The sequence below is a fragment of the Lathamus discolor genome, chromosome 5 (assembly GCF_037157495.1).
Source record: "Lathamus discolor isolate bLatDis1 chromosome 5, bLatDis1.hap1, whole genome shotgun sequence".
In the NCBI taxonomy this organism is placed as follows: Eukaryota; Metazoa; Chordata; class Aves; order Psittaciformes; family Psittacidae; genus Lathamus; species Lathamus discolor.
The window spans coordinates 15,249,939-15,275,919 of NC_088888.1; the positions used below are offsets into that span (position 1 = coordinate 15,249,939).

The 25,981-nt window shown below is 42.9% G+C and overlaps 1 protein-coding gene across 16 annotated transcripts in view; it reads left to right on the top strand.

Moving 5' to 3' along the window:
* ESRRG (estrogen related receptor gamma) overlaps nucleotides 1-25,981 on the top strand; it is a 464,785-nt gene that overhangs the window by 67,261 nt on the left and 371,543 nt on the right. For 5 of the 16 annotated variants that reach the window (XM_065679883.1, XM_065679884.1, XM_065679885.1 and 2 more), the window contains exon 1: nucleotides 8,691-8,866. The exons of 2 other annotated variants lie outside the window; for them this stretch is intronic. Coding sequence is in view for 2 of the 14 variants with exons in the window: in XM_065679873.1 (XP_065535945.1) it covers nucleotides 9,711-9,793 (83 nt within the window). In the remaining 12 variants the exon portion in view is untranslated. Of the gene's footprint in view, nucleotides 1-8,690; nucleotides 8,867-9,571; nucleotides 9,794-20,717; nucleotides 20,849-25,981 lie in introns of those variants that run through there. 9 more of the 16 variants (XM_065679881.1, XM_065679878.1, XM_065679888.1 and 6 more) reach the window with 5 other exon arrangements.

Sequence of the window (25,981 nt, forward strand, 5' to 3'; positions counted from 1 at the left end):
AGCTTTAAAAAACTACTTCAATAATGTAATGGAAATAGCATAGCTAAAAAGGAAATAAACACTTGCCTCTTTGGCAGAATTATCACTACCCTCTGTGTAGCAAAGGCCTCTGTGGCTGCCTGGCTTTGCTGCAATTACTGATGTACTTTCTTCCCAGGATATCCTGTTGTTTGTCACCCTCCCTCTGCAATCTTTGTTGTTGGGCTTTTGGACGCAGGAATTTAATCTGATGAAGTATTTTGTACAGCACTTAATAAATACACCTTCTTCCCCTAAACAATGCTACTAGGCTATAAATACCTAATGAGAACACATCTTTGGTGGCGTAAATCTGGAGCAGTTACCCTAATTTTTGTCAACATTTCTCTGCATTGATACTGGGGCAACTCTGTTGGGCCTGACAACAGCAGGCCTCTTGCCCTGTTATTTGTGGCATGAGAGAAGGAGCTGGTATTGTGGGGCTTGTTTCTGCATCCTTCTCATCTCACCTGCATCCTGCTAACCTCAGTAGGAGAGAAGAGCATAGCATACAGCTCCTGGTAGCGGTAGGCCCCACTAATTCCTGCACTGCCCAAAGATTATCTTCTGCCATTAAAATTCAGTTGTTTCCCTTCACATTTAGACATTTGCCCATGGACAAACACCTATCGTGTAACTTGTCCCCTGTCCCTGGGGTGGCAGATTAGTGTATAAACAGATGGAAAGGTTGTAGCTCTAATAGTGGCTGGAAAGATGGAGGCAAGAAAATGAGCTGCCCTAAAGTTAAGGAGTAATCCACAAGGCTCCAACACTGAAATATATAATAATGTGGTTGTAGGATTTGATTGCCAAAGATTTTGCATTGGTTTTGTTTCTGTCTTGGCTGTATAAATATTTAGAACTTTCTACTTTATTGCTTTTGCTGTATAATACAATCGGAATCATAGAATGACTTGGGTTGCAAAGGATGTTAACATTGAGTTCCAACCCCCTGCCATGAGCAGGAACACCTCCCACTAAACCATGTCACCCAAGGCTCTGTCCAACCTGGCCTTGAACACTGCCAGGGATGGAGCATTCCCAACTACTCTGGTTGGAACTAGATGATCTTAAGGTCCTTTCCAACCAGTTCTATGATTCTGTGATTCACAGCTTCTTTGGGCAACCCATTCCAGTGCCTCACCGCCCTCACAGTAAAGAACTTCCTCCTTATGTCTGATCTAAACTTCCTCTGTTTAAGTTTGAATCCATCACCCCTTGTCCTATCACTACAGTCCCTGATGAAGAGTCCCTCTTTAGCATCCTTGTAGTCCCCTTCAGATAATGGAAGCTGCTCCGAGGTCTCCACACAGCTTCTCTTCTCCAGGCTGAACAGCCCAACAAATACAATGGAAAAATGCAATTTTTTTATTAGAAATTGAAGACCAAATCACCAGCCAATATGATTGGTATGAGTCCGCTGATTTCATGAAAGCTATGTCAGCTTTCACTGGCTGCATAGCCGGTTTCTAGTCTGTGGCTCTGACTAGTTAATTACTGAAGATTTCACCATACCATGACATGCATATACAGTAATGGAAATCAGGGTTCCGACTGGTGTTAAGCAGTTTAAATATAAGTAAAAGCATTCTTCTGTAGAATAACCTTTTCACTTTTCTCATAATTTTTCATCATGAACAAATGGATTAAAACTAGTGTCCTCTCCTTCCCATTGGCCTCCTGAACACCTGCTGGAGGCCTTCAGCTGTAAGAGGAAGGATGGGCTTGGTATCAGCACATTTCATCTAGGTCTCTAGAAATGAGAACCTCTAACACACACCGAATGACCAGGGAGTGTTTCTAGCAGCATCCCAGGGTTGTGAATGCAGCCTGGGACCCTGTGGTCCAGCAGGCTTTGTCACCCTGACTGATGCTAAGGAAGTCCTCCTTACAAGCTTCTGTACACCATTTTCTACTTGTTTCTATCACATCTTTGCAAGCACAGCTCTTTGCTTGTGCCTGGGGATGTACCTAGGCTTTTGAAAAGTCAGAAGACTCACTAAACTTCTAAAGCTGGGTAATGTCAATGTGCTTCAAGCAGTGTCTAGATGGAGTTGAGGTAGTTGAGGTCCTTCAGCCCAAAATTGTTTAAGATCCAATATTAACCTATTCATCTTTTGACTTAACATGCCAGGTGAAGTTCTGAAACCTCAGGGAAGGCTTAATTCACACAAACAATGCTGGGATTCCCTAATGGAGTGTCACAGGTGCTTTCTTCTCAACTCAACAGTATCAGTTCCTCTGTCTTTATATAAAACATAGCAGCTAAAGAATTCAAGTTCATGGATGAAGGGTTTTATGTTTCCTCCTCTTCCAGTCTATAAACTATTCTATGCATAGGCTTCTTTCACTCTTCCTTTTGAAGCTCTACCATCAGCATTTAAGGTTATTCAGGCCACAGAAAAGAAGCAGCAGAGGAGCATGACTGTAGCCTCCTGTGAGGACACTGAGTTATGCGGGATAATCCTGGATCTTTGGCTTCCAGGACTCCTTTAGCATTTATACATTAAGAATGAAATACATTAATGGGCTTTTGAGATTCCTGAGCTATGACCTGAACCATAGATACAGCCTATCTGCCATCAAACATAATACCTTCTTGGCAGTCATTCCTCTTCTGAAACCCTGGCTTTGAGACCTGCTTTGGAAAGGCAAGAGGCATTCTGGAAACCTTGTAGTCAGTACCTATCTGAATCAAGCCTATCATGCTGTTTTGTACCTGTACTTTCCTCAATAAGTCATATGTACTTTGAACGTATATTACTTAAGTGCAGACTGTTGGTTATTGTAATATTTGTGTAGCGTGTGAAAGGCAAAAGGGCTTAAATTCTGTTTGTATTTTAAATAACTGTCTTGGCAGACACACAGTCCATACTGTTTATATTTTCATGGAATGCAATGTTTATGACTGATGTTAAACCAAGAGGAGGAGGTATCAGATATGGTCGAGCAGGTTCTACAGTTGGTCTGACTGGGTCAGCCTTGCACTACAGCTGGCTGTCAAGGACATCAGGAAAGGTGCCACTCGGCACTGTACAGTTTGTCTGCTAAGTATATGCAGTATTAATCCTTAATGACGGCAGTTTGGCAACTTTTGTCTGCATAAAGCAAGCCAAATTCTGATCCCTTTACTTTGAGTTGCTTCAAATTCCTCTGACGCCAGGGTCGCTACTTGGTAGTAGCCAGATTGCAGAAGCTAAAAGGTGAGCTTGCTTATTCTCCTATTAAGTGAGGGCCCCATGCCGAATCCTGATCTCTGATAAATGAACTTTTTAATGTTGCACTACTACTAGCGTACAAGCCAAATATCCACACAGATATTTACATTCCAACATTCAAATACAAGCTCTTTTTATTTTTGCCTTCTGATTTATGAGTATGTTATGTTTTGCAGACATGAGTAACTCATGTGGGATATCTTTCCCACAGAGTAAACCCAATGTAAATTCACATGACTCAGGGATTTGTTTCAATGCTCATGTATAAACTCTCATTTGAAATGATTACACTTGAAGATCAAAAGAAAAGTACAATCACTTGTATTAATGTTTAATGTGTAATTCACATTGTTAGAACAAAAAACAAAACTGTTGGTTGTTGTTAAGACAAATATTAACCATTGGCGCTACTAACCAGTTCCCATAGAGGATCCTTAATTTCATTGCATTGGCTGTGTGCTGAGATTTCCTCTTGCCTGTACCATCATCTCAGAAACTTAAAGACACTTTCCTTGCTGGATGAGAAATTCCCCTGTAATCATCATAGAATAGTTAGGGTTGGAAAAGACCTTAAGATCATCAAGTTCCAGCCCTCTTGCCAAGGCAGGGATATCTCACACTAAACCATGTCACCCAAGACTCCATCCAACTTGGCCTTGAACACTGTCAGGGATGGAGCATTCATGACTTCCTTCAGCAACCTGTGCCAGTGCCTCACTACCCTCACAGTAAAGAACTGCTTCCTTATATATAACCTAATGACAGGAGTAATGACAAAAGTGGGAGAGAACTGGGATAACCCACCACTGCAGGTGGCTCAGAGACCTCTCAGTGGAAGCAGTATAAAATGATCTAATCCAACTCTTACACAAGTAGGATTTCAGATCAGACATGCTCCTGATGCCTTTGATCTTAGTCTAATTTGAGCCTTAACAGCAAAACTAGACCCATTCTCAAAGTCACCCAGCACAAGAGAATCCAAGAACTTGATTATTTTATGTTTATCTATGTTTTACCTTCTTTAGTCAACGCTTACTTTATTATCAGGAAGCCTCTCATTAAATAAGCAGGTTTGGTGCGAGGGAGGCATATGTGAAATCCACTCTCTATATCCTCAACCAAGACCAACACAGGACAGCAAAGCCATGTTTGTAATCACAAATTGAGCTTTGGAAAGAGTAGCAGGACTACTTCACCTGCATGAGGGAAGACCCCTTGGTACCCTTTGACACCCCACATTACAGACTTTCACACAAAGTAGGAGTTGGGTTTTTTATCTTCATAGCTTTTACTGGCTTTTCCCTTGTCAGGGTTTAAAGGGTCAGCAATTTGTGCCATCTAGTTTCTATATTCATGCTTCTTTCAAAAACTTAGCTGGTTTACTAGCTGAGCTTACATTATTTCTTTGTTTGGTTCTCCCCCACACCTCCCCCCCAGGGAAAAAAGCCAAACCCCACCCAATAGCCAACCTTAAGTTTAAAGTTTTAGAGTCTCAATTCTTGTCAGGGAGTTGCCTCTCTTCTATGGCACAGAATGAGACCAAATTACATTTGACAAACTTTCTGCTTGGCATAAAGTCACAAAAAACCTCTGTATGTTCTCAGCATCATTTTAGTAACTTTCCTGTATGCCAGCAGTGCTACAATACACTTCATTCAGAGCATCTGCCAGAGTTTCAGGTAGATTCTTCCCCGTTTTAGATCTCCATACACAAACTATACATTAGCTTTCTATTCTTAAGGCCCTGTTGTTCCATAAATCCTTCTGAGCAAATCTGAGAGGTTTCTCGTTCAGGAACTAATATTGTTGAATTAGAATGGGTGCTATTGCTTTGAATGGCATGCAGTCAAAGTACAAATGGATCATGGGTGTTTATAAAAGGACAGAGCAGGGCTTTGGGTTTGTTTTGCTTTTGTTTGCAACAGTCCACTCAAAATATTTACCATTGAGAAGCTGGTATTTTCTCCAGCAATGAATCTATTGTCAGCTCCAAGGCAGTTGAGAAGGTACTGATCGTTTATTTTAGTAGAGGGCACATGGCATTGCTGTCCTGAATTGAGCATAAATACATAGCTGTTGTAGGATTTTTTGCTAAAATCGTGTAATGAATTAAATATCCTTCACAAGGAAAGAAGTAGGTAAAACTTCTGGGCTAAATTAACCTCATGTTATACAGAAAGACTAAATTCTGTTGTTTTCACCTGTGGGACTTTGGAGTTGTCTATGCACCATACCATTCCAAAACACCTATTAGGTACACTGCAGTAATGACTAAACCCATGTGTAGACAAATCTTGTACCAGCAGAAGAATTCCCTTTCTTGAATTATCTTAATCCATTTTGAAAGTGGATTAAGTGAAACCAGGAAAGAGCTCCGTCATTCCAGGATGAACAAGCTATCTGAGCACATTGTGCTTTACATTCACATCCAGCCTTATTCCTGACTAATTTTCCTGTGTGGAGAGGCTCTTAGGATATATCTACATAGCAAATGAACGTGTGATTATAGACATACCAACCTTTCCTTTACTCTCACTGGCATGAGTAACAACAGTAATGAAAGATGGCAGGAGAGACTTTAGCGCAGCCTTTTAACTGAAGCATATATGCAGCCCATTGTGAAGAGCCTCTTTCGAAATCCACCTCATTGCACCCTCAATTCAGAGACAACTCATGTCCCTTAGACTAATACCAGGGTTTGGGATGCCTCTCTGCATCTCTGGGGTTTATGAGCACCAAAAATTGCATATGTGATAGGATGGCACAGCTGAGCTAAATGGAAACCAGGTGAATTTCAGAGGTTAATCATGTTGGAGGAGCACGGCTCACCCATTTTTAATATACACACATTTGACAACCACATAGTGTCAGCTGTGTGACTACAGAAACCAAATTAAATATGCTGTAGACAAGCACAACTCAGTTGATGTCACCAGGGCTGAATTTGGCTCCATGGGTGAGATCTTATTTGACTAATACTTGTTTTGTTGCCTATCTGCTCATTTATTTTAATGAAATTTATGCATTTTAATGTTCTTTTAAGTGCATTCCAAAAATAGCACTTTGATTAACTAATTCACTTTTAAAAGTGTAACAATCACCACTAAAAATCTCCCTCTTAGCCAAGGTATGGAATAATTGCAAGTGGCATCTTGGGTAGCTACACCATACCCTTCATCCTTTCAAAGCAATTCCCCACATCAATCGGAAGAGCCTCACTTAAAAAACTAATGACAAATACAGACAACGATCAAGCTGTACAAAATGCTTTTCAAGTCTACCAAAAATATGTATCAGTAATGTACTCTGTGCTCTGCTGAGACAGTACAGTTAAGACAGGTAAGAATTTTGCTTAAAAGCAGTTCAAACCAAGTCCAAAACAGAAACATTAAACAGACTCGTCTTTCTAGCCAAGCCAGAAAGCATCTTAAGTAGCTTGGGTTAAAACAAAACAAAGAAAGAAAGAAAAAAGTGCTTTCACTTTCATGCTCATTAAAATGATATTTGGACTGTACCATATTCAGAGAGGGACTTCCTTTTTCCCCCAACTGTTTTTCCAGCTGCAATAGGCGATCTCATCATTTAAAACAAGGTGCCAGTGAGAGCAGAGTCCAGCAACAGGAAAGGTGCACACTAACTTCTCCCTGACTTTATTACCTAACAACTGGAATAGCAACGCCTGATTAGTAGCAATATTAAGCAAAGGCAATTTTCCTTTTATTGTATTTAAATGAGGAAAATGAAAGCACTAATGGTAATATTAAGGCTGAACAGAGGCAGTCGCAGAAGAATAATTCCATTTCAGCCCTGCTGCATGTGTCCCTTCATGAACTAGTTGCATGCGTATCCCCAACATTGTAACTGGTTATTAAAGTAGGTGGTGCACAACTCAGCGCAAAAGAGGTAAACTTGACCTTGGGCGCTGCTGGGACGCTCTGTGGTCACTGTGCAGGGTGTTGTGGCGTTTCAGCAGTTTGGGCTATTAACAGTGTGTGTGTGCAGCAATTGATTTTTAGCTCAAGAGGCACTCAAACCGAAGCGACCATGGGTAGTTTGTTTTTAAGTGAGGCCTACATGTGGAAATACTTCTGCACGCAGGTCAAACCCGACATGTAGAAGGTCCCCTGAATTTAACAGGGACATTTGTGTAGATTTAAGAGGATTTGCCTAAGAGTACAAGAAAATCGAGGTAAGAAATTGCAGGTGCCTTGCCAGCCCCTACCACCGCTCCCACCAACCCCGGTGCTAACTGCAGGCCCGTGCTCACCCGCTCTTTTAACGTAAAACCGCCCAGCTTTCGGAAATAGCTGCTCCGCAGCAGCGGAGGTAGGGGGAGATGGTTTAAGCACCCGCGAGTAAACCCCGCCAGGGTTTGCGCCAGTCCTTAGCAGCGACGCCATTGTGCTGCCGAGCGGCCGCTGCGTCCGGCGGGGGTACCCGAATTGAACCCGGGGTCTGTGCGGAGGGTGAGGTCCGTGTCCCGCACCCCCCCCCCCCCAACCCCAGCTTCCCCTGCAGAGGTTTGGAGGAGACTCGGGGGGTAGATGCTACCGCACGGAGCCCGGCCTGCACGGCAGCATCCTCACTTCTCGCCTAGGAGCAGTTTATGCCGCCTCCTGCGTTTCGGGGGCCTATATGTATATGTATGTATATATATATATATATACATTCGGGGATGCCCCCCCCCAACCAGTTTCCCCATCCCGCGGCTGCTCGGCAGCTGCTAGCTGCTCCTGCGTGCCTCCGAGTATCCCTGCATCCCTTGGGCGAGGTGTCCCGTCGACCGCCCCACTGGGTCGCCCCCCCCTCCGGTAGCAGGTTGGGATTTTATTTTGGGGGAAGGTAAAGGGGGTTGGTTTCTCTTTTTGTTTGGTTTGGTTTGTTTTCCAGGCGAGACTTGGCGGTGACCGGCGAAGCTCGCCCGGCACTGAATGTCACCCTGAAGGTAAAATGAAAGACAAAAAGATGAACGCATGCCTGCGCCCCTCGGCCGCGCCGCCGCTTCCCCGCACCCCGCCACCATCGTGGGGCGGCAGCCCCCGCCGCGCCCCGGATTTCCTGTCTCGGCTTTTCATTATTTCCCTTAAAAAAAAAAAAAAGGGAGGAAAAAAAAAAAGGGAAAATAACCCCAAAAACCACGCATGTAAAGGAAACGTGCACGTACCCAGTAACGAGCCCAGGAAAAACCCGGCCGCTTCCCCCTTCTCCTGCCAAGTTATCATTGAGAAAACAGACAGGCGGCGTGACGTCCCGGGTCAGGCCGAGTGCGGACCGGCGCTACCAAGGCGGCAGGGAGGCCCGGGGCCGCCGCCGGGGCCGGAGCCGCGGGGTCTGGGCTCGCTACCGCCCGCCCGGGGCCTCCTCTCCCTCGCGGGGGCCGCGCCCGCTGCCGCCGCCGCCCCCCGCGCCCCCCGCCCGCCCGCCGCGGCGCAGCGCGGCCTGCAGCCCGCCGGCGGCTCCCCCCTCGCCGGCGGAGGTCGCGGGAGCCCGGTTAAAGGAGGCGTGTGTAAAGATTTTGCAATGTCCCTGCATGGTGTTGTAGACTTTCCTAGCAAAGAAACCGGCTTCGGCTTCTTTAAAATCCCCGACGACTCACCTGACTAGCCTGCCTGCGGTTCTGAGCTGACCAGGTAAAGTGGGGCCTCCCCGTCCCCACCCCGCACCTCCGCGAGCTGACATTGCAGCGGGGGGCATGGTTCCGCACGGAGACGAGCCGCTCGCTCCAGAAGCGCTTCCCCCCCCAACCCCCCCATTCCCTTCCCTCCCCCCATTCCACCTTCAGACCTTGTCAATTGCACTTGCTCGGAGTCGGTCGTCCCCGTGTGTTTCCCCCCCACCCCCAATCACCCTCATAAAAAGCCGCATGGCAGCACCGGCTGCCCGGGGCTCAGTGTTTCGCGTTTCTCCGATAATTATCTAAGACTGTCGGGCCGGGTAGAGGGTTAAAAGGGGGGAGGGAGAATGATTCTGTTTTCTGCTGACAGATCCTAACCCGGAGGGTTTTGTCCTTCCCCCCCCAGCCCAGGGTCAGGAGCGCCGGGGAAGTGACGAGGCTTTGGCCAGCAAGAGTTTGGGGTCCCGGGGTGGCTTTAGCGGCTGCGAGAGGGTCGGGAGGACCGGACTCTCCAAGCTTGTGCCGGCGGCTGCTTATGCCCCCGCCTCCCCCGCCCTTCTTCCGCTGGGGTGTCCTTTTGTGGGTGCCCCGAGTTGTCCGGGCAGCGGCGGGGGGCGGGAGAGGCCTTGGGGATGGGGGGGTAGGAAGAGGATGGGGTGTGAGTGAAGGAAAGGGGGGGCCCTGTTTGCCCCCGTCCCGTCCCCCTCCCCGCCGCTTTCTCCTTCCTGGAACACTTCTGAGAGCGACCCGTGGGAGCCACGCAGGCCTGGCCGGAGCCCTGCACGTCGGGCGGGGGGTGGGAATTCTGCTGCCGGGCGTCCCTTCGCTTCCCGTCCCTTCTCTGCCCGCCCATCCGTGCCATGCGGGACGCGCTTTGCCCCCCTCCTGCCGTGGCGTCGGGACTCGCGGCCGGGCCAGCGGGTGCGGAGGGGGCGAAGGAAAAGTAAGAGAACTCCTTGTCCTGCGTGCTCCCTCCGCGCTTCCTGCTTTGGGTCCTGATAAGGGGGTGCGGGGTGTGTGTGTGTGTGTACGCCTCAATGTGACCCTGCTGCGAGGGGGAGATTGTTTCCTCCCTTTTCTATTTTATTATATTTTTTTTTTTATTTTCCCGCGTGCATTAATGCTGCGAAGGGGCGAGTGGTCCGGAGGTGCGTTTTGAAGTGCTTGCAGGGGAAGCGCTCGCAGTACTTGGTCTAGTTAACATGTTTCTCATGATAGCAAAGAAAGGACTGCGTTTAGGAGATGACTAAATAATGGGGGAGGCAAGTAAAAATGAGTAGAATATAAAGGAGAGGAAAATGAAGGTGAATGGGAGTGTGGGAAGACAGGCACTGTGCAGCTTGAGGTTTTGTGTTTCTCTCCTGTAATTCTCCCTCATACCCTCTTCATACACCCCCCTGCCCCATCCTATCTTTTCATAATGTGTAGGAGACTAACAGCAAACATAACCCAGCCCATAAACAGATGCCCACCCTGCCTGTGGCCAGGAGGGAAATACCCTTTGTATAAAAGCAGGGAAGTTTTAAGCCTTTATTATCCACCCTGTCTCAAATACAAAGTGTAAAAGTTGCCTGATACATTCTAGTGTTACTTCCCTGTTTTATTTCAGAGGACAAAATGTTCTGGTGTAGCTTACCTTGGGTCACTTTCAGGATGGGAGTAGTTTACGATATAACCTACATTAGATTACACATGGTGTGTGCGTTCCATTTCCTCTGAAAATAGCCAAAGCCTTAGAATGATGAAGTGACTCATGTGGTTATGATCTTCCGTGTCTTGAGAGCATCAAGGTAGCCATGGGTCTGCGTGCTGGGGATATGGGGCTGTGGTGCGAGGGGTTCCACGGCTGTCCAGGAACCTGGCAGAGCTCCTTGTAGAGGACTTCACAGTTTAAAATCTTGCCAGGGGCAGAAGAAGGTAAGCACGACATTGATTATCAAAATAAGAAAAACAGAACAATTGCAGTCACTGTGTGTGCAGTATTGCAGTTATTCCCTAGTATTTTGTCAGAAATTAAAAGGTTACCACTAGAGTACTATATCCATATCTCCAGCTCTGGCACCACTTATTACTGCAATGGTATTTCAATATTAAGTGATCTCAGAGATATTTCATCTTTCATTTTGAATCCTGAATTTGAATCAGCATTAAGATGTCAGGGCTGCGAGATAAGGCATAACAAACTAAGTAGACAGCTGAAGGGCTCCTGGTGAAGGTGTTGCTGAGAAGGATATCTTGGGCCGTTCACTGTAACCTTGTTTACAGGGACAATGCAATTGCAACCTGAATTTCAGCGAACGGCTGCCTGGACTGGTGCCTGTGTGGCTGAAACTCATCACGAGTGTCTTTTGCACTCTAAACGTTCTCCTCTGCCTTCCTTGTATACTCGCAAAAACTTTTCTGGAAGGTTATGATGATTTTCTGATAGGAAAATGAAGACATTTTCCTAAGAGGAATGCTGCTCTTTGAACTCGGGTACATTAGCAGCAAAGTATTCATGAGGTTTTGTTTTTTTTCCCCCTTTATCTGGTTCTCTGATGTGTCAGTATCAGTTGTTACACCCGTCTTTTTAACTTACCTATATGGCTTTGATTTATTATATGTAAGTCTTGGTGTTTCCAAGTGTATTTTGCAGCACACGATGTCGGTTCAAGTCGGAATGTAAAAAGATGCTTATTGCAACAAAGAACAGTTTTGTAGTGATCTGCTAATTTTTGTGTTTTCTTTTTTCCTAAAGCTGTTCCAAGAAAATCCCATGTGTTTATTAGCGAGGGGGTGCTGAATGCCAGCATCCACATTGATGGAGGAAAAAAATGCTGTTGAAATGCTTTGGAATAATAAATAGGATATGTAATGGTCAACCACAAGATAAAAATTTTACACAGTGTTTTTATGGCTCTAAATTGGCTGCATTGTAAACCAAGCTCACTACTCGATTAAGTCATCAGAGTTTTCAATTATTTAAGATTATCTAATATAGCCTTCATCGCCCATATCAGAAAATTATACATCAGGTTGTAATTCCTTCTTGTTGGTAGGTGAGGGCTTTGTTGTGGATGGGAGGGTTTAATTTTGGCTTATCAGGACAAATATTACAAAGCACGCATGCAGAAAAATGATATGGAAATAGCCCCAGCCCTACGAAATGGGGATAGTTACAGCACTGAAATGTACCTAATACAATTTGAGATCCACTCACTAAGAAACCTTGACAGTATCTGCCTCGCAGGTACCGTGCATTTGGAAATACTATATCTCCATTTAAATGCAGATCTCCAGTTTTCTCCAGGGGGCAGTTGGCAAACCTTTCGATTGAACCACCGGTACTAGAAAAACTAACTGAAGGTTTACCTACGAACAAGAGACCCTTTCAAGCCTGCCTTTCTGAAAGAATGATTGTCAGATTTCCCAATATTGCATTTTGATGTTGATTCTGAGTAATTCTGGATGCCTTTTCCAAAGTCCCGGGAAAGGAGTAGTGCCTTTTACTTAAGGTAGGCCGACATCTGTGCACTTGTTTAGCATTGAAGCATTGAAGAGAGATAAATATTACAAACAAGCTCTTTGTTTTCAAGTGAGTGTTGTGTTTGTGAATTTTGTGAAATGGACGGAGCAGTGTTGCTTTGATTTTGACCTAGATTCCTCCTGATTATTCCTATACAGCTAGCACCTGCTTATTTCCCACTGTGAAAATAGGAGAACAACTGTTGATGCTACCTAGCTGGGGCTGCATGGGCAATAGGCATGCACATCCAGTAATCTCCCCTCCTCCTCCTCAGCTTCATTAGTAATTGATAAAACAGTGCTGGACTCCAAAGAGGGTGCAAGCCAGTATTTCCTCTTTGGTGAATTTTTCATTCTTTGACATTTTAATTCAAAGGAAGACAGCAAAAAACCCCAAACAAACAAAAAGGTGGAATGAGCGTATTTGTTTCTGTTTCCAGATTGAGCACAGAAATGGTGCGCACTTGCAGGGCTGAAGAGGACTTTTTTTTTTTACTTGAAACAAGTCTCGGATCCACCTTACTCCGTATTTGCTTGAAACTCAATGCCTCTAGGTGTCAGTCCTCCTTAGGGAGGCTTGTCCCACACAGTCCGCTTTTCTCTATTGTTTGCCAGCTGTTTAGCTTGGGGTGTAACCCAAGACAGTAAATACCCAGGACATAGGGAATGGGAGCTTCCATTCCCTATGCTGCTACCAGTTAGCACAAACTACGTGGTACAGGGGAAACAAAAGATCCTGACCTTTTCTGTGCCGGGTGCCATGTGCTCTGGTCTCCTCATTGTGGACAACAATGCTACCCAAGGATGCTGCACAGGGATGCTGCCCTTGTCCCTGTGCCAGAGTCATGAGGTTGTGGAGATACCCATATTATGCTCACCGGTTAATGGCATATAACCCATCAACCTCAGTACCCTGGAGAAAATAAGCACTTCAGCCTCTGCATGGAATTCAGGCTGACCTGCGAAGTCCAGTCTTACGTGCACCCAGCATTAATGGCAGAGAGATGCCGTTCAGCTTAATTGTTATTCCCATAAACATCTGCAGGTTTCTGTTTCTAGTGGAAGCTACAGCTGGGTAGACTTCTTAAAGGAATGTTTTGCATATTGAGGTTGAAAGGAAAGTCGAGCCTGATACATTAACTTATCATCTGTGTCATTCTCTTGACATCAGTTGGATTACTACAAGTGTATATGACAAGGAGATTAGGTGCGAGATCTTCACACACACATGCTTTTGTTAGCATGTTGATCAGTGGAGATGTTACTTCTCTGAAAACCTTGTTCTAAGTCAAGCGTAGGCAAGCACGAACCTGTGCATACATATACAAGTTGAGCAGGGCCTATCCTTTATAATACAGTTTTTTTTCCCTTTAATATCTGAGCAAGATCTCTTCTAACTCAACCATTAGGGGAAAGAAAATGGAACTTCCCTCAAACAGCTTTTCTGTTGGGGAATCTAGTGGCAGTTGCTTTGAAGCATGTGTAATTGATTATCATACATTTATTTTAAAAAGGAGACATAACAAGGAATCTAACATGATGTTTTGGAATATATCTTCTCCCCACAATGTTCTTGAGGGAAATTTAAGGTTGCAGGCATCATTTCATGCACTGTATGTTTTTGAACATAAATCAAAGAAATTGTCGGAGAGTTATAGATGTTCATAGCAACTGTAGCTATAATAAACACATGCAGTATATATTTTCCAAGCTATTTTGTATGGGTAAAAAGCTGAAGCTGGCTTTTTATATGAACAATTCAACTTAATCACTGAAAATTTATTTCCTAGTTAGGGTGGATTACCAGCGTAGCATGAAGTCGTACACCTTCTTTTAAGTTCGTCTGGTGATGAAGCCTTGGTTAAAATTGGGAAAGTATTTAAATTGGATCTAGATACCTTGAATGAATTATACCAAACGTCAAATTTATTGTGATACCTCCGTGGCGATATTTACATCTATATTATCACCTATCTTGGTTTAAAAGTATGCTGGATACTTTAAGAGAACAAATGAAAAACAAGAGCGGTATGAAAACCCAAACAATTTTAATTGTACACATAGCACAAAATGTGAGCATATTACATACAACAGGAAAGAGACTCTTGAACGGTCAGGTAGTGCAGAGCTGCTAATGGGAGCAACATGCAGCTTAAGGCACACAGATTTCCTGATGATCGTATTAGTCTTGATTTAAAGCCTTAATAGATGCAAAAGGAGAAGTGACTTTTGTGGAGGAATTTCAATGAGGATAACATAGCCACTCAGTGTGTGAGGATGAGGAAGATGTTCCATACGTTGACGAGGATCAAAATGCCTTAAAGTGCTAAAAGAAAATCGAGTAGTCACAGTTAATATGTATGTGGATAGACTGGGGCTAGGACATATTCAGCATCTGTGCAGAGCTCAGGCAGGTCTAGATGAATGGATTTTTGGTCTTAATATTTAAGCAAAATCCTAAGGGTCTGCTGAATAAAACGGGTAGGATGTGCTTCTTGGAGCCTGGCTTTGAAGGTGCTTTTGGGTGTAGCTGTCATTATTCTGCATGCTCCTATTGGGTTCAGAGATTGGTAATTAAAAACCATTACTGCTTATCGAAAATTGTGAGACTAGCTAAAAAGTGTGACTTTTAAAAGTGTCACTGGCTTCTGTTTTATTATGGTTGCCTTCAGTCATTCCTCTTTTATTACAAGAGCCAGAAATCTCTTTTTAGGAGAGAAATCTGGACTGTCACTACTTGACTCCTAGAAACAGGTTTTTAAAATGTACAACAGAGACTGATGCTTAAATTGAGAATTTGCTGCTTTACTTGTTAGTAGTTTTAGCCTCAAATGACTTGCTCTTGATGATGTCTTTGAATTTTAAGACCTGCATGAATTAATTAAACATGAAACAACTGATGGACCTCAGGAAGGCAGGGCATGGCCCATCATGGGCATCAGTACTAGTTTAGACTTCAGAAGAGCAGGCAGTGGGCTTGGTTTCCAAGGGCCACCCTGGGGATGGGTGGAGGCAGGATGGAGATTTATAGCTTCTGACATACTTTGGATCAACTTCATCTTAATTTCTCACCTAGGTCTTGCTCCCCATCCTCTCTGAACATTTTTGGGGGGTCTCTCTTTATTAGTCAGACTACTTTATCCTGTTCTCTGAAGGCTGGAAAATGGACCTTGAATTGTTAGTATGCTCCCTGCTGGATACAGTGCTGTGAAAACAAAATCCAATGAGAAAATCAGAAAGGAGAGAAAAGAGAAGACAGAGTGTGGGAGGCTGAGGAAAACTGGGAGGAGGGATTTGGCAATACCTGTGTGTCCTGTGGTCAGAATCTATGTGTACGTTCACACAAGAAGGTAGCTGAAGGAGCTGTGTCCCTGGATCCATATTGACCCAGCAGTGGTGGGTAGGATGTGATAATAAAGGAGAAGTAAGAAGAAGTGGAGCCTACCATGGTGTGGACATCCTCCAGCACTTGACAAGTGTCATTTGGGCTGTGTAGGGTAGGACTGCTGAATACTGTCAGATTACTGCTCTCATGCTGCATTCCGAAGTCTCATCCTTTCTATGCAGACACTTGAAAGAGCTTGTTTTGCTCTGTGCTGAATTTCTAACTGAAAAAAAAAGCCAACCCCTCTCCTGTCATACTACAGTTGAAAGAGATGACCTGGACAAGGGTTGAGGGTGTGGTGAGTGGAGTCCAGATGGCAGGCTGGCCACTGGCACACCAGGAGCAGGCAGCCCAAGGTTATAGCCGTTCTGATGCCACAACTGGGACCTGGATGCATAACTTCAGGTTTTAGCCCTTTACCTTTCTCTGACATGCAATCCCTGTCTTGCAGAACAGAAACTCTGCTTTTGAAATTGGCGTTAAAGGTGGTGGTGCTAGTTAAGGCACGGAAAGGTGAGGTGATGTCATGGAGGTGATGCAGGCAGTCAGTGAGCCCAGCCTCTTAGCCAGCACTTCAGTTCCCTGCCTTCCACCGTCTCTCTGGGGAGATGATCAAGATTAATCCTGCTGGTGCCACCACACACTTTCATTTCTCCTATATGACACAGTCCAGGGGTGGATAGGATCCTGCTCCCAAAGGAGAGAGGCACATGTGGGTGGAAGTGCATGCTGAATCAGTATGGTTACCTTGCTATAAATGGTGCCTATCTTTTATTTTTAATGTTTTACTAATCAGATTTTGCTTGTTCTTACTTTTTATCAAAGGGAGGTGAGGCCCTGAACTGAGTGTCTCTGAAAACTGGGCCACAAACCCTTAAACTTGTTTGTGCTTGTGACTGAGCACACGCGTGTGTGTACAATGTGCGAACGCACACTCGGATGTTGTGTATCCATAGGATCTCAATTATTTTGCTGTTTGAATCATAGAGCATGCTGTCTTGATATACTGTCAGTTTTGGTTTCTGTCCTTTGAAATAAAGTTCAAAATATTAAAGAAATAACACGCAATATACTAGTAGCTAGAATAGTCATAGTGCCTGAGGGGAAAAGAGGGTTGTGAAGAATCTGTTTTACAAATGCCCAGGAAAAAAATCCCGTAACTCCTCCTAAGCATACTCTGTAATTGTGCACTTTGAGAAGGGACTCTTCTGAGGTTTGCTGGTTATCCAGGAGAGAGAAGTAGGTCCCATTTAGAAAGCAGTGTGCAAGCTCTACAGTCACCCTCTGGCCGTTTGCTGGGGGAATGCATGGTCCCAGTTACTCTTTGGAGAATCACCTTGGGCTAAATGGTGAAACAACTAAATCTGAATTAATTATTGATATTTCCTTAACATCAAATGTGAGGATGTGTTTGGAGTATTGCTTCCCGGATTAGGAGTTGGAATAGCTCTAGCAGATGTATTCTTTTGAAATGTTGCTTTTCTGGTCTTATTAGTTTACTTGGACAGCAGTAAGAAACCGCAGAAGCGGATGCAAGTTCTGCCCATCCCTGGCAGGCTCTGGATGTATATAACACATATATGTAACAAATAACATTATATGCTTGGTATATATATATGGAACATATATAACATAGATATTTGGAGTCACACTGGGATTTTGGTCAGAATACCAAACTTTGCTGGATTTGGGATGTTGTGCTCCATGGTTTTAGTCCAAGGGGGGGAACAATGCTAAAAGGCTCTGGATAAGATATTAAAGAAGCAGCCTCCTCCCACTCCCCAAATATTTTGACGTGTACCCTGTATCAGGAAAAAAAAAAACAATGCTGAGAAGTGTGTGACTGATGCAAGGCAGGCTTGGGACGAATTTAGGATAAACAGGATGCCTGTTGCACTTAATTTAGCAATTCTAAGGCAGAAAATGCTTTTGAGCACAGCTAACAGCTTCTCATCTGCAAATGCCACAATCAAGGCAAAGCAAAATATATTGTGGTGAATTCTGCAGCTCACAGTCATGACACAGTCAAAACCTCCTATTACAGTGAGGGAGACTTCTGCCTGTATTGTGCCTGCCTGGGATGCAGGGATTTCTGAGCAGCGTTAATAAAAGCGATACAGTAAATAATACAACTTCAAAAAGTCCTGTAGGACACACAGCAAACGGCAGTGATTGGAACTGGGTGAAGTTGTCAAAGGTTGCTTTGCTCTCCAGAGCCTGGCAGTAGCTCCACACTGAAATGTGATGCCATTGGTTTTCAGCAAAGGTTTCTTTTCTGCAGGGCTGCAAACAGAGATCAGCTGCTACTGTGTATATACACAACTAGGGAGCAAATCAAGCAGCACATTTAAGCAGCCTTTTTAACCCTGAGACTTTCCAAGATTCCTTCTTCACGCAGGAAGTTTCCTTTATATTGTCAGCTGTAGCACTTTGCTTATGTAATGAGATCAGAGCTAGGATCACTGCTGCACAGTAGAAAGACTTCCTTAAGACATTTGTCCTTGAAACTGCACCAAACTCTTGGAAGAACCCAGAACCTGTAAGTATGTACGATATAGGCAACAATAGCATGGTGCAAAGCTGCAATCAACCATTATAAAGTATCTGATTAGCAGGGTAGGAGGGATTTTCTTTCCTTCTTTTTTTTTTTTCTCAGATGTTATGTTACATTCATTTTCAGTTTGTTCTAAGGAAGCAAATCAATTTGGGCTTCTGATACAGTGACTTTGCAGTAGATGAGCTAGTAGTAATATGTTTGATTTAACTATTTGTTGCTGTCATATAGCTTGTGGGACGATTATTGTAGCCATCAAACTATAGAGAACTTTTCTTATGTTTTTAGGCATTTTAAAGGATTTTGGCAGGGGGGAGGGGGGGGGGGGGGTGGTGTCCATCTTGCAAATAAGTTTTTTCTTTGCTTTCTGATTTTGTCAACCCCACCCTACGCCAAACTATAAATAACAGGGCAAATGGAATTAGTGCATATTGTTCTTAGGAAGCAATAAAATATATTTGTTTGCAGGTTTAATTTAGTCACTAACAACGTTGCACTGTTTGGGGTGGGTTTTGTCTTAATTGAATTCTACTCAAGGCTGTCTGTTTTGTGTTTTACTGTCTTGTCTGTGTCTGTTTAAGTTACTTTGCCGGGACTGCAGTCTGGTTAAACCTGTATTTAAGCACCATTTATATTCTGAGCACATTTCTGGTAAAATAAGTGTTTGAGATTTATATATATAGATAGATATATGTATGTGTGTGTGTATACAGATATATATATATATATTAAGCCTTAAACTGTATAGTTTTATTTGCAGTGAGTGCCAGAGAAGGCACAACATGGATGAATGTCAGACATAGACCATATAACCTAAGTCTTCTGTGCATTAAGCCTGATCAGAACGTGCCCACTTCTGCGACTGCAACTAATAAAAGCCTTGAGCTCCCTTTCAATAAATTTTTCATACACAATGATACTTCTGTTTATCAGATTAATTTCTCCCAGGTTAGCCTGATTGATAGCTGGATTGTGGTTTCTTAAGAGCTTTCTCCATGAAACCCCACTGAAGAGCTGCATTCCATTTAACCAGTGAATGTAAAAACTGGTAACCATGGATTCAGCCACCACTAACTGTCGAGAGCAATGACTTGTTGTAAACAATACAAATGAGCCAGGATAGCAGAAGCAACCAGACATGAAATGATTTTAATAGAAATTACGGTAAAGGTCATGTGATACTGTATTGGCTTGGATTCAGTGTTAAAGGGAAAGTATTTCAGTTTTCCAGGTTTGAGTTAAACTGCATGTCTCCACTGGCTTCTTCACGTTAGTGTAGGACCTCCAGAAGGGAAAATGAAGCAGTTCTTTGGAAATGCCTCTGCTTAATTGTACGTTGTGACTTAGGCCCTGATCCTGAGAATGTGGGAATAGCTCTAATCAGTGGGGATTATTCACGTACTTAAAATCAAGTGTGTCTGTAGGACCAAGGCCTTTCTAGATAAGTTAGCAAGGAAAAAATATATATATTCTAAGGAAATAATAACTTGTCACTAAATAGTGGAAATGCAAAGTTTCACTAGTGTTGTGGGTTTGGTTGGAGGTTTTTTTTTGCTTGTTTTGATAACATGAAAACAAGTTATATTTATGCCTTCGTTTTTGAATGTTATGACTTTCATTTCTCACCCACCATTCCTCAAATCCTCTTCCTAATTTATAGCCTCTCTTTTGGAGAGCTGGTAAACCATGGTGTCAGCTATTATAATATAGCATGATGATAGGCACATGCAGATCGCATGAGCAGTCGTGTGTCCTATCTCAGGAATTTCCATCCCTACAAAATCTTTGCTGACTCCCAGCTGTCACATGGCTGTCACTCACAAATTCTAACCATAACCAAATCCTCCTCCCTGGGCATGCGCTCACCAAACCTCTCTAGCACACACAGATAGGCACAAATGTCCCTGCTTAAGCACTTTCTTTTCATAAAAGGGCCTCTCTTCCAAGCCTGCTTGCATTCCACTAATATCTCTCCCTTCATATGTTCCTGGGTGCTACTTGCCTGCTGTGCCTGTGCTTTGTAAAGAGGAACCTGGGGTAGGAATGGTCAGCAGTAAGAAAGGTGAACAAAAATAACTTTATGCGTTGTTTAATATAACTATTCAAATCAATGCTAATCTAAACTCCCATAGCTCCCTAAACCTTTTCAGAATAATTAACCCTTTCTGTTCTGTAGACAGCACTGTCACCTTGCAACATACTGACTTGCCGTTTTGCGTATTTACTTGTCATGACATATATATTATTTGGAAAGCATAGATTATAAGAGTTCTAGACTGAAACTTTTTGGTTCTTTTTATATTTCTAGGTCATTTCTGTATTTCACAGATGTCACATACATCCTATGCTGTTTTATCAGTAATTATGGTTTGTATATTTTTCAACCAGAAGTATTTCAAACAGTTTCTTATCAATCTGTTACAGCTCTGAGCAGTGTCTGTCGAGCACAAGTTGCAACTAAAATGCATAGATAGATGCACACAAATCCTGCTTTCCCTGTTCTGCTGAGCTGCCTCGCCAGACGGAGGGGGCGATTGCTTGTGTGAGTTGGGAAGGTAAGATTTAGCTTGTACATAGATTAACAGCAGGCAAAAATAGGCTGACTTCTACTGAAAACAAATACTTTTGAGAAGTAAAACAAAAGCACTCAAACAGGAATATTTAAAAGAAAATACATGCCAAGCTGCAAAACATTTTCTGTTGCTTGTCTGTGTCAGTGTTACAAGTGGATCAGACCTATAAGTATATTAACACTTTACCAAAAGGAAGGAGGTGGCTGGACAGAACAGATACCACCTTGACTTCACGTATTTATTCTGGGATGAATCCAGAACTGAAAGTAAAATGCAGGTGAAAGCACAGTGAGACTCGAGGCCAGTATCCAAGTCAATTGGAGAAACTGCATTGGTCTCCTTAGCATTGAGATCATTGGAAAGCATTAGTAATTCCTACACCTTTTGAAAACCAGGTGGGGGACATTAGAGTCATTGTGCCTGGTGGAAGAAAACAGGTTTGATTCTGGAGGGGTAATGCAGTGTTCAGGAAGGAAGGAGTGCACTGTGGTCCCTTAGACTTTGCTGGCATGGGGCAGTGGGTAGTTTCCCTTTGCTCACAGCATCTTTTGCATTTCAAGGTCTCTGACACATGTGGTTGTGTACTTTTCTGTGTTTAACATCAAATACTGATTGTGTAATGCAAACCTTGCAAGAGTTAGTGGGTGAGCTGCTGGAGCTCTTTGCCCATCTGCAGATAGGAAGGACTGGGAGGCATATCCCTTTGTTTCTCTCCCAGTTGATAAAGTTCAGGTGCTGGTTGATGGGAAGTAGCAGGAGACTTAGACCAGAATTCCCATTTGAAGCAGAGCTCTGGGAAGATGTATTTGAATCCCCAAAATGGAGATCTCAGCGTTTTACCCGCAGAGAAATCTCAGTGTATGCAGTCAGGCAAATGTTGCAGTGCCTACTTGGGGACAGCAGAAATATCTACCATTAAGATAATAATAATAATAGTAATAATAATAATAGTAATAATTAATGATATCTCCCTTATAAGCACAGTAATATAGAACAATGACAAAAAGTTGTATTTTATGATTGACATTCAAATCTACTTTCATGATCAACATTAAATTCTACTGCTTTATGCAAAGACAACTTTTGCAATTAGATATTTTTTGTATATGAAAATACCATATTGGCAGTCCTATCAACTAAATTAAAGTGGTGAAAGAACAGGCACTTTATTCTTTAAAAAACAAAACAGTCTTGATATGGAGGTACCACCGGTAGGGAATAGGGTAAACCAATGTCCATGTCTACTCACACTTTGTGGTTGAGACAGCTAACAGCGCTGCAGGTAAGTAAGAAATAAATGGGTAGCTTTTGTTGGGTGGACTCCTGGCTACCAGGAATTGAACCAAAACTACTTAATTTCATGGGGCATGGCAAACTAGTTGGCCACTGAATGACAGGATATTGCTCTTTAAATTATTAACTCTATATAAGCATTGCAGTGTTTTATGTATTTCTGCTCCTTTCTAATTTTACCTCTAAGCTGGTGTGGGCAAGTGAAGTTTTTTTTGAGGACTCCTGTAATCATTTTGTCTTTTGAACATTTCCAAATGTACTTCTTCTCATGGGCTATTGAAGACCCGTGATTTATGGTTTATAATGTTCTCCAGGTCAGCAAAACTGTCATAGAGTCTAAAGACAAGAGTGTGATCTGTATCAGCTGCATTAACTTTCCATTAACTTTCCATGACTAGAACACGTCTTTGATTATTCTGCATTATTCCTTTGTACGAAATAAGGTCATTCTCAGTGTATTTTAGTTTTAACAGAATCAAGACTGTCACTGACCATCAGCTTTTGCATGCTCCTTCCTGGCACAGCTTTAGGCCTACATCCACGAAAGGATTAGATGCCTTAAGTGGGACTTAAGTGGGATTTAGGCTTTGAAAGCCCAAACTGAGATCCTCAATATCCCCACTGAACTGCCACCTAACCTTAGTAGTTGCCTAACCTGTGTGAGTGCCTATGTTTTCAATATCCAGCTTTCCCAGGTGGCCAAAGAGCTGCTTTGGATATTCTCAAGCACTTCCATCCTGACAAGGTCAAGCTTCTCTGCTCCTGTCTTTCCCCCCACATCCTGACAGACTTTAGAAAGCACGAGCTCCTCTTGCAAAGTGGGTTTCTGTGTGATGTATCTCACTTCCTCCAGCTGTGCCCTTCAAGGAAAGAACCCTCCAGGAGGTTTCTTTCAGGAGCAGCCTGGGAACCTTTAAAAAGATACCAAAACAAAGAAATCTGGGTATCAATGCTTAAACACGTAGGTCCTAAAGAAGAAGTGGGGTTTCAGATGGGTATGGCCTGTTCTCTCTGTGGAATGGCCACTTGTGAATTTGCAGGTACTGCACAGGACACAGGGGTATCACACATGTAGAGCACCTGAAAGTTGGGTACTGGGATGCAAAATTATTACTCCTAGAGGTTTTCTTGGAGGGCAGTTTTGGAAAGAAGCGCTATAAGGGGGAAGAATTTTCATCTTCAAGTAGTCACTTAAGGTTTCACCTGACTCTGTGATATAGGGCAGATGTTTTGGTTTCTTTTAACTTATTGGGGTGTTCCGTGTGCACACCCAGAAACAATCACCGCATTTGTAGGGCTGCAGCCTCGAGCATTTCTGGAGCTGTGGCTGGATTGATAGCTGTCTTGCTCTGTGGAGGCCAGAGCAAATAATGTCTTGTTAGTAGCTGAGTAAGTGGTCCTGTGCCATCACTTATTTCTCAGCTGTACTCGTGACATTTCGTGTGTTCTCAGCCATGTCTATTGTTTGTTTAAATCCTGCTCAGTTGCTTGATTTATCAGTTTTCTGTAGACTTTTGTTCGAGTAGTCCAGGATGCTATCTTATTTCAAATAGATGCATCCTTATCAGCAAATAGTCTTTCATCAATAACTTTTAACCCTTTCATATAACTCTGCATGTTTTTCACTTTGACCTTCTCTTTTTAAAATACTGCAATTTCTATGGGGACAGTATTTAGGCGCTCTGTTAGAATTTCGCTTGAATAAGTTGTACAGGCATTTGCCATACCTTTTGCCCACATTAACAGATAAAACCATTTCCTTTTCCCCTTAAAGAGACAACTTTTTCTCAGAGAATTTCTAGTTTCCCATTTTGTCAAAGGTGGCTAAAATGTGTGCAACCTTAATATTATTTATTGCTACTTTTGATATATATACATGATCATAAGGTCCTTTCCAACCTTAACCCTTCTATGATTCTATGTGTACATTCCTGAGAACAATACAGAATGTAAACCACATTTGTATAGCTTAGAAACTATGCAAGTACAAAATAAAATACGCTGTCTGAAAATTTAGATGCTGCAATCATAAAAAAGCCTATATATAATGAATAAACTTAACATGTAATACCAAGTACTATGTATGTTCCTTACAAAACCTAGTTGTGTTATATTGATGTAGCTAAAATTTGTAGGACCATCTATGATAATGACATCTTAATAGCCAAGAATATTATTCATGTGTTTTTAAAACTGATATAGGGAGATCTGTTATTTTAATGGATGTTATAAATTAACTTGTAACTTTCAATCCACTAACTTGTGTTTTCAGAATAGCATGCTTGAATTATTACACATTTATTTTGACATTTTAATATAAACAAGCGTTGGCTCCTAAGCACATCTTTCATAATTTTATTTGTTCTTTTGGATTACATGATCTCTCTTTGGCATTTTAAGGACAAACAGTTACATGAAAGTTGTGAGGGGCAGGCTTGTGAGTGTTCCCATCTTGCTGTATCACTCCTTTTGCTGCAGAAGATCTGCTCCTGCACTTCCACGAGGACGTTATACAGAGCGATAAAACCAAGCACAAATTAGGTATAGCACAGTAAAGTGGCGTAAAGAAACCCATTGCTGGCCACTTGCAAAAGGGAGCTGGTATTGTGAGTGTTAAATCATTCAAACATAATGAACTATGACCATTGTGTGGAACCAATTTGAGGTATAGGAAGTTCAGCAAATATTGTGCCTCGGTAGTTGCCAGATCACTTGCGTGCTTGCTAAATCCTATATACAGCGCTTCCGTTTGCTGCGTTACTCACTGAGCTTTTAATAGTCAACTTAATTTTAGTTAAGGTTCAGTTTAGTAACTCTTGCAATTAGTGGAAAATATTGCCAGTGTTCATCTGGTAAAACCAGATTACATAGGACATGCACACTCATGGTACATGCAGAAGTAAAAAATAACAGATCAATTCTGATGGATCTCATCATGACTTGCTTTTAAGGATTAATTACAGAACCTTTTAATTACTAGGGAGTAATCTTGCAGAAAATTGAATCTGGAGTTTACACATAGGAAGAAGTTTGGTCTCCATTGCTTCCTGGTACCAACAGAGGCTCCATGCACTGGGGTCCCTGTCGGGCTGTGGGCTTCACATCAGTGATGGTGACATGCTGTTTCTGAGGTGGGATTAGAGCTGTCATAAAAGCAAGAGGTCTTAATTTTGGGGCAAGCTTCTGAGCCTCATCCTGCTTCTTTGCTTTGTCTCTCTGCAAGCAGCTGAGGAACAGGAGGTAAGTCTGCTGCTTGCCTCTCTTAAGGCATTTTTATGGGTTGTTTTCTGGGTACGGGTAAAGGACTACAGCTGAGATTTTTTTTTTTTTGCCCTCATATAAAATGGAGGTATGACTTCAGCTAGCCAGATAGTGTCCTGCAGAATGAAATAATGGGGGCAATAACCATAACTAAAGATTAACTTAGAAATAAAGGCAAAGGTACAACAAGCGAATGCAGCTAGAGGGTGTTTTTTCTGTTTTTTCCCAAGTAGCTGATGTTGCTGGAAATTGTTGGCCTATATGTTTCCACAGGACAAACACTACAAGGACAGTTAGAGCAGTGTCTTGCCTTGTTAATGGTGCTCATATTTGAACCAGGATTTCTCAGACCTATAAATGCCCAAGGCACAGGGGTCTCTGACATAATATGTAGAAATTGTATAATAGAGGAGGCACAAGGGCATGTATATCTTTATCATGGTTGTGTCCCTTGCTCAGGAGTAAATGCTGGTTACCTCTGTGTGGAGTGAAATTCAGGAGTGCATGTGCCTATCCCATCCATTGGGCTACAAGTTGCTGTCTTGAAACTGTCTTTGTGTG